Genomic DNA, 9562 nt, shown 5'->3' on the forward strand with positions numbered 1-9562 from the left:
GCTCTAACTTGGCTCAAAGAAAATAATCCCAAGTAGTAGTTTATTTCCTTGACTTTCAAGATCCCAGGATTATAGGAGTTAGAGCTAGAAGAGACATTAGAGGTCATCTTGATCAAATCTCTCTTTTCACGTATTAGGATATTGAGGCCTATAAGGGTGAAGTGATTTGCCCAAGGGCGTATATAATAAGTAGTAGAACCAAGTTCTCTGACTAAAAACCCAGTGTTCTATCTAAAAACTATCCATCTATCTATTCATGCTACAGTCACATAAAAGCAATCATAAATAAAAATGTTTATTAAATATTTCCTAATTGTGTTCTAATAAATTCATATTTGATATTTTGATTATTACAAAGCTGCCTTCCAAAGACATGCGAAGCAAAATAGCATAATGAGTAGAGTATTTACTTTGGAGATGGGAAGATCTAGGATCAAATTCTGCCACAGATACATACTAGTTGTGCTATGATCATAGGCAGAGTCACTTAACCTCTCAATGGCACAGTGAACTTTCTAAGCAGATTTCCATGCCAAGAGTTTCCAATGTAGCTATAATCAATGGTCTAGATATATCCCTCTTCCCACCTCACTCTCCCAACAACTGCAACAACAAAAAAGTATTATTCAAGGATAATTACATATTAAATGCTGTTCTAAAGCTTGTTTTATTATGAATCAGCTCCATTGTGTTTATGTTTTATAGTCTATAATGATGGAAGAACCATTAATATATCTATAAGTGCTATTCCTATTTAGTCCTTATCACCGAAATTGACCATTTCAGTAAAGCTTCTGACCTCAATGAAAAGTGACTCATCATAAATCTTTATTTCCCTGGATCTTTGTTTCAAACTCATTTATGAAATTCACTTATGCTTTTTTTAAAAAAAATATGCATTCTAGGCAGAATATATTATTTAAACACATCAATAGTTAACATTTGAAAATAAATCTAAACCAAAAAATTCACGTATTTCTTATTATTATGGAATCTACACAGGGGCCTGGTTAGAACCTGATAACTTTAAGAACTGGAAGTTGTGAGAACCAGTCATATCCTTCAAAATCTAGTTTCTCTGAAAGCTTATTTTCAGAGCTAATTACCTCCTAGAAATTCTTCGACTTTGCTATCCCTCATATCTTTCCTTTACCTCCTTCCAGTTGCCTAATAATTTGATTCCAATTTAAGCTGCTTGTCATCTGAACTCAGTAATCCAATTCTTTCCTGTGAATAGGAAAATACCAAGCAGATGTTGGTATTCTAACCTCACCTAACCCCACTTTCCAGAAATCTCCAATCTAAGAACACTGGCTTCTTCTAATACTGAGATCGCATTACTCTTTGTTAACCAATGCTATGATCTTTTCTGCCTATGACAGGGCATATTGTTTAATGATTTTCTCTATTATGCTCATTATATATATATATATATATATACATATACATATGTATTTATATATATATATATATTATCTAGAGGCAATGTGGCATAATAAATAGAGAATTGGCTTCCTGCTGTTCCTCAAACAAATATCATCTCCCAACTCTGGGCATTTTCTCTGGTTGTCCTCCATACCTGGAATGCCTCTTATCTCTAACTCCTGGCTACTTTAAGTCTAAAATCCTGCCTTCTATAGGAAGGCTTTTCCTATCTCCCTTATATCTATTGCCCTTTTTCTGTTATTTACAATTTATCCTTCATATGATTTATTTGTATATATGTTTGCATGTTGTCTCCCACATTAAACTGACTCCTAGCAACTATCTTTTATCTTTGTTTGTATCCTCAGCACTCAGTACATAGTAGGTATTTAATAAGTGTTTCTTGACTGACTGGCTAACCTCAGAGTTGGGAAACTTAGGTTTTAGTCCCATCTTTTGCATATATTGGTTATTTGACCCTGGACAAGTCATTTAAGTTGGTGCTTCAGGAAACTCTCTACAATTTTTTTAAATTAAAAATTCAGGAGAAGATACCAGTCTTCATTGGTATCTCAGCAAACATTCCATATACCAATGATCTAGTACACACACATACACACACACACACACACACACACACACACACAGGCAAAGAGGCTCTTAGATGTATTTGTAAATAAATATATTAATATACATAATCATAATATATATAATGGTGCAAAAATATGTAATATATGTGATCATATACATAATCTACATAATCAAATGTACTTAATCACATTAAGTATAAAGCTTTGTGATTGTATATAGCTATGTATCTGTGTGATTGTATGTATTTAAACACACACACACACAGACACCTAAAATAGCAAAAGCAACCCCTGGACGACTCAGTAACAAACCTAAAATAACAAAAGAACAAATGACCAAAACAGTGTTGCACCAGTGTGCAATGGTGATTAGTTTATCAAAAAGAGGAGTGTTCTGAATAGTTGGTGATTTATATAAAAAGACTATTTTTGTGTGTAAATGTTGGGAAGTATGGGAAACATGCCAGAAATGATAGAATATGAAAGAGACATATGGAAGAGGCACCCTCAGTTGCCTCTCCACTCTGATTGGAGGGATGAAGGGCAGAGAAATAAATTCTCCCAAAACCTCCCTTTATATTCCTCATAAGCTGCTCGTTTTGGTTTCAACCCCATGAACATCATGCCCCCACATCAGTTACCCAGTAGTACTCTTTCTCTTTTCAGCTTCCCTTTGTGTATTAAGGGACTCTCTTTTTCTCATTTGTATTTCCAGTGCTGAGCATAGAATCTAGCACATAGTAGGTACTTAATAAATGTTTATTAAGAAAACCAGAGAAAAAAGATTAGCAGCAGCAGCATAGTGGTGTTGTTCAGTCCTTTCAGTTGTGTCTGATTTTTGTGACCCCATTTGGGGTTATCTTGGCAAAGATACTGGAGTGGTTTGCCATTTCCTTCTTCAGCTCATTTTACAGTTGAGGAAACTAAGGCAAACAGAATAAAGTGATTTGCTCAGGGTCACACTTGCCCAGGTAGTACATATCTGAGGCTGGATTTGAATTCAGCTCTTCTGACTCCAGGCCCCATATTCTATCCACTGCACCACCTAGCTGCCCCAGCAGCAGCACAGTTGGTGGCAATTAGAAGTGGCAATAGGGATGGCAAAGAGTAAACACTAATAGCAAGGAAGGAAGCTAGTGATGAAAAGATGGGAGATATAAAATAACTAGATAGTCTAGTGAAATTGAATGGGGGGAAGGGAGTATGGGTAGCCAACTGTACCCCAGTACTACAGCTCATAAAGGCACATGAGGTATCCATTATTTAAATGTAAGGGGACAGGGTGTAGAGAGAGTGGAAGCAGACTGGCCACTGGTAGAAGCAACCATCTGTACTGTATTTCATGATAGTATTTAGTGTACTTGAAGACATATGCACCATGCTGAATGCATACCAATTCAGCAGTCTAGGAGAAAGGGGAATTGTGTGCCATTTAGTAAAGTAGCAAACTAAAATATAATATAATGCAATACAGGATCATAGAAACTGTAATTTAGAGGGTGTCTCATCCATTCTAATCCGTACCTAGACAAGAATGCTTTCTATAGTCTCTGAAAAGTGCTTATCTAGTCTTCACTGCAGTGGATGGTGGTGGTGGTGGTGTGGTGTGATGTGGTGTGTGTGTGTGTGTGTGTGTGTGTGTGTGTGTGTGTGTGTGTGTGTAGGGAAGAGGTGACTGGCAGGGAGTAAGAAGACCAACAGTGATGGAGAAGCAACTGCTAAGAAAGATAGCTCATAGCACTTTGGGACCACTCTAATCATTGTCCCCAAAGTTTACCCAAATTAAGAACCTCAAAGGTGAGGACTAGTTGAAGGAATTCATCGCAGCTAGAGAAGAGAAGAGTTCTTGAAAGCCTATGAAAGGATTAGATAATATTATTCTAAAGTTTATTACCTTGGGAGGGTATTAGACTCCCCCTCTTGTATTTCCTCTTAAGGTCATCTTCGTTTAAATCATTGTAGACATCGTATTGTTCTTTTTGCTCTGCTTTATTCAATCCATGTGACTTCCTTCTAGTCTTCCTATGTTTCTCTGAAATTCTAATATTCATCCCTCTTTATGGTATAGCAGTGTTTCATTACGTTCATGTGCCTTAGTTTATTCAGTCATTCTCTAATCACTGAGGGATATGTTTTGTTTCTTTCTTTGTATTATCACAACTAAATGTGTAATATTTGCATGTATAATGCATGTGTAATAACATCAATATTGTTGTACATATGGATGCCCTTGGTTTTTTTCTTAATGTGAACTGTTGTCTGCCAAATCTAAGTGGAGATCAATACATTTTTATTCCTATTTAAATTTCATCCTTTTTTTTTTGGCCGTACAAGTTTGTGGAGTTCTTTTTAGATCCAGATTCTGTCATCATACATGTTGTCTACCCTTCTAAGCTTAATGTCATCTATAAATCTGATAAGCAACCTTGTAAAGTTGTTTTTTTTTTTTTTTTTGGTAAGCCTGTATTGAGTCTGTATAATTATGTAGAGAGGACAGAAAGGTCAAACCGTATAGGAAAAACACAACAGAGATGTTTGTCATAAAATCTATTCCATTATATGGATTCTAAACTTTCTTTAGTAATATACAAATGACAGAAAGATTATGCAGTCTTTAAAAGGGAAAAATAGTTATCAATACATGACTTAAGCTATGAACACAAGAAAATATTGATAGGTCAATATGCTATTGATTCATCTATTCTACATGTCAGAGCTTAAAATCCAATGTCACCTGAAGCTAAAATAGAACTTTAGCTTATGTTCTATATAGTTCACATTGAAAAGAATTTCTATTAGCTTGTGGTTGACTGAGTTGTGTGTACTTTGATCTGATTCTTGGGAAATGGATAGGATTTGGATTTGGATAGACAAAAATAAGGGAAAAGAGATTCCAGGTAGCATAGGCTATTATAGGTCAAGGCTCAGAGGTGAATCAATACAAGACATTTTTAGAAATCTGTGGATAGTCTGGTGAATCAGGTGGCTTGCGTTGCTGAACAGTGGGGCTATAGTTTAAAAGGTAGATTGGGACCCAATTGTTTAGAGGTTTAAATGACATTGCACATGTTCCATTTTTTAATGACTGAATGTGTTGCTGTTCCAGTTCCAGGTCCTCCTGCTGGGGTCAAAGCAGCAGCAGCATCAGCCTCTACTGTTTTTGTATCCTGGCTTCCCCCTTTCAAGTTAAATGGAATCATCCGAAAGTACACTGTGTTCTGCTCACACCCATATCCCACAGTAAGTTGACAAATAACAAAGAAGCTTTCAAGCAGTTCTAAGATTAGCTGTATTTGTTTATTTTTGACAGTTAGAAATATTTAAATATTAAGGTTTTTCTCTTTTATTTCTGGTATCTCTTCCTCTTTATTCCCCTCTACCCTAGTATGTTATTTTACTCTAGGCAAGGCTCTTTTTATAGCTTATTATGAATTATAAGACTAAATGATTTTAATCATTTAACAACATCATTCTAATAGTATTGCTTATTTGGTAGATTTTTACAAAACAATTGACTGCCAGGTTTTCTAAATTCTGAATAAGATGTCCACAAAACAGGACCTATTGATTTTCCTGTTGGACTCATTGTGAAATAGACAACTCTTTCTCCCTAACCTACCATTTTCCATCCCTGCCTCCATCGTTATATCTCTTTGCAGATACAGTCAGAGTTGTAGGCAGATCCTATGGGCATTGATGGAAATAATAGGAATTTGTTTCTAGAGATTTGGGACTTTTTAATGTATCTCTATATGGATAGGACCAATTACATGCCATGCTTCTTCTAATTTCTTTTCAAAGGAATTAAGAGCTTCAGGTAGAAAACTTTGTTATTATTGTATTATAACAAAAGTCACATACACTAAGAACTCCTTAAAAGCTGGAAGTAAAAACAGTGAAATCTTAAGAAGCTGATGAAGAAAGAGACATGAGAAGACTAATTTTTTTAAAAATTCTATGCCATTTTATGTGATTTTTTTTCTCTCTTTACTAGTTAATTTAGTTTGGTACTAATGATTCTATAATTGAAGATAGTTTCCCATTCAAATTGGTTAATATTTTACAATAAGTAATTCTGTTCCATATCCAGAAACTATTCTACATCTTTAGCCCTAGTCAACATATCTGGGTGAATAATAGTGAGTAACAAACCCCACTCATAGGCAGCAAGGTAAGACAATGTGAATGGTTCAGCACAAATCAATTCTCACTACTAGGAAAAATGGATGTGAAGGAGAGTACATTTTTCCTTGAACATAATATATGAAAACCTAATTATTTATTGAGTTGCTTAAAATGAAATAATAATTTTATGCTGCTCTTTTAAGACAGTGGTAGTCATGTCAACTAAACTAAAGACAAATTTATTATACCTGGTATTATACCTGGCAAGAATATGTGTAATCTAGGAAATTACACTCAAATAAACACATGACTTTTTTTAGAAATAAAAGTCTTCTATTGTGTACGTTGTTAAAAATAAGAAAGAAACATGTGCAGTCCCTTCAAATCCAAATCTCTCTCTTTACAAAGAACAATGTTGACATTTGGAAATCTATGTGAATAATGAAATACACACTTGTTTATCTTTTTCTTCCTTTCCCAGTTCTATAAGTTATTTCTGTCCTCAGTTTTTTTCCTATGTATACACATGCAAATTTTTTATTTCCCATATTGTCTTCATAATGGCAGAAGAATAAGTTTGTGCTTCCTAAACAGAAGTTAAAATTCCAGGTTTGTTAGAATAGCTAGAACATGATCTCCCTCAACTACAAACCTTGTTTCCATCCTTTAAAAGAAAGCAATTGGATTATTTTACTTAACAAACACTTACTAGTCTATTGGGAAATAGAAACACCTTCAGAATTTTCTTTGTTGTCAAGGAAATGGTGATGAAACTACAAAATAGAGGACAGGAAATTTTCTCTAATCCTCATAGTCTCTCAAAACTTCCCAAAAGAGTATGTACAAAATATAAAACAATTTCTGTAGTCTCCAAAGGCTAAGCCACCAAGAGCCCTAAAAAGATAAAAACCCAATGAACTAATAGCATAAAAGGCTAATTCTTAATTCCTAACTGGCTGACAGATCACCCCAACCACCATATCTGGCAAGGCTGCTTAAGCTTACCATGGGCACTCAAAAGAATTCATCTCTACTTCTTCCTCTCTGCACCACAGGAAAAAAAAGGAAAAAGCTTGCTCTTGATGAGACTGAAAATTGGCAGTGCTCTATGCTGCAATGGAGCTAATTCAGACACATGAGAAATAGAGGGCAGGCATGGCAGGATGGCTGTTTGTGTAACTTTCTGCTAAGTCTGAGGGAAAATGACCTAATATTCAGCTAGGGCTAGTTGTGTACTCCCAGAAGTTACTTGGAGCAAAGACCAAGGCTGGTGAAATGTGAATTCTCCATCCAAAGTGGAGGCTGAATCAGCTTTGAGATTTATCCCCAGGGAAACAGCCATCAAAGGCAAGGGAGTCAGAAAATGAGTAATCGGGGATCATGAGGGGAAAAAAATTAAACTCAGTAAAGATTTCAGAAAACCTTAGGAGATGCCCAATGTCTCAATTAAAGACATTTAGTATAAGCAGATAAACCAAGGAAGATTTTTAATAAGAGGAGGATCAACTAAACAAGTTCAAACATATATGAATAAATACTGCAAGACAAAAGAAAATGAATGAACACCTGGGGGAAAAAAGGATCCTGTGGAGCCCCAGTGGAATCATAGCAGGATGTCCCCAGATGATTAGTAGAGAATTAACAATTGTGAAGGCATAATTTATGGCCTATAGAGCAGAAATAATTGGTGGAATAGACATTGGTGAACCCATGAATCCAAAGAAAACAAAAGAGAGAACAACTGGTTGAGAATACAAATACACAGAAGTGAGGGACAACCTGGAAGAAAAGAAACAAAAAGCAATAATGTTAAAATTAAAATATTCTCCATACAAGCAAAACATATTGATCTCTAAAATAAGATGTATAGAAACAATTTGAGGATTCTAAGTCTCCCATGAAAACATTATAAGTCAAAAAATATAAACACCACAACGCAAAAAATAATACAAGAAAACTGCTTGGCATTTCTAGAAAAGAAAAATGTACCAATTGAAAGAATCCACAAGTCATCTCCAGAGAATCAAAACAAAACAAAACAAAACAAAACCTGTGCTGCAAATTCCAAGGCACATAGTGGTTAATTTAACAATTCTTAGGGGCAGCTAGGTGGTGCAGTGGTTAGAGCACTGACCCTGAAGTCAGGAGGACTTGAGTTCAAATCAGGCCTCAGACCAAACACTTGACACTTACTAGCTGTGTGACCCTGAGCAAGTCACTTAACACCAATTGCCTAAAAAAAAAAAATTCCTATGACAGGAGGTAGAGTCAAGAGGGCAGAGTAGCAGGAAGAAGTACAGCCAGCTTCCATACACCAGACCAAGTCCTAATCAAGAATTCAATTTCAGAATAAAAGTGAGTCATTTTTTTTCCAGACCAAAACAATAGAGACATATAACAGAGCTCTGCTGAAACTAAGGATAGTTTCTATCTGAAAAAGCACTACATAGAGCATTCTAGCATAGAAGAATGAGGCTATGAACCAAGACAAGAAGAGGTTCCAGACTTCAATCTTGTGCAGAGTGCAGGAACAGGGGCAAAATATCATCTGTATCACTCTCTACCCAGTTCCAGTTCATGGATTCAAGCTGAAGTAATGCAGGGACCTATATCTAGAGGTGGTGTTCCAGGATGATGAGTGGTCACAGTCCCTAGACTGGGAAGTAAGCTAGAAGCAAGTTCAGAAGCAATGAGCTGCTGGCTATATACCTGTGACTTTAAGAATAGAGTGGGATCTCACTTCTAGCCTCCATACCAGTCTGAAGCCTGAAAAAGAACAACCAGGGCAGAAAATCTAGTCCTAAGAGGAAGCTGTAGTTGTGTCACTCCGAACCTGCAGAACTTTCTAGTTTGACTGATAGTGGTTGAGTCAAATATCAGTCTACTAGGAATTCAACAACCAAGGCCAAATTGAAAACTTTGTTGTTCAGATCCAAATCTAGGTCAGATTAATTCATAGAGTTAAGTAAATTTAAGACAGTATTAACTCATAGAGATTAGATGAGAAAGACAGTTATCAGACTTTGTCATGGATAAGAACACTTTCGGGGCACTAAAGGATGTCAGGTCTTTAGCCTGAGCTGTCTCTAAGATCCTAGAATACCATAGCACTCAGTAATCCAAGAAAGCAACAGATGGAATGGAAAGAATACAAGCTCAGCCCAGACATTCTTTCCAGAAGTTAGCCCAGACATTCCTTCCAGAATTAGCATCAAGTCCAAAGTCAGGAAGTAGGCTAGAAGAATGAATGAACAAACAAAAAGAATCCTACCGTAAAGAGCTATTATAGTGACAAAGTCACTGAAGACACAATTCCAGAAGGTAATGACATCAAAAACATTTATGTCAAGCCAAAAAGAGGGTGGAAGAAAGAAGGAAAGGAAGAAAGAAAGAAAGAAAGAAAGAAAGAAAGAAAGAAAGAA

At 35.9% G+C, this 9562-nt stretch overlaps 1 protein-coding gene across 1 annotated transcript in view; it reads left to right on the forward strand.

Moving 5' to 3' along the window:
• DSCAM (DS cell adhesion molecule) overlaps positions 1-9562 on the forward strand; it is a 778395-nt gene that overhangs the window by 652869 nt on the left and 115964 nt on the right. The window contains exon 20 of the mRNA XM_027843631.1: positions 5122-5255. Within this exon, the coding sequence (XP_027699432.1) occupies positions 5122-5255 (134 nt within the window). The remainder of the gene's footprint in view (positions 1-5121; positions 5256-9562) is intronic.

Source organism: Vombatus ursinus, unplaced genomic scaffold, assembly GCF_900497805.2.
Source record: "Vombatus ursinus unplaced genomic scaffold, bare-nosed wombat genome assembly UNPS02014924.1, whole genome shotgun sequence".
NCBI lineage: Eukaryota > Metazoa > Chordata > Mammalia > Diprotodontia > Vombatidae > Vombatus > Vombatus ursinus.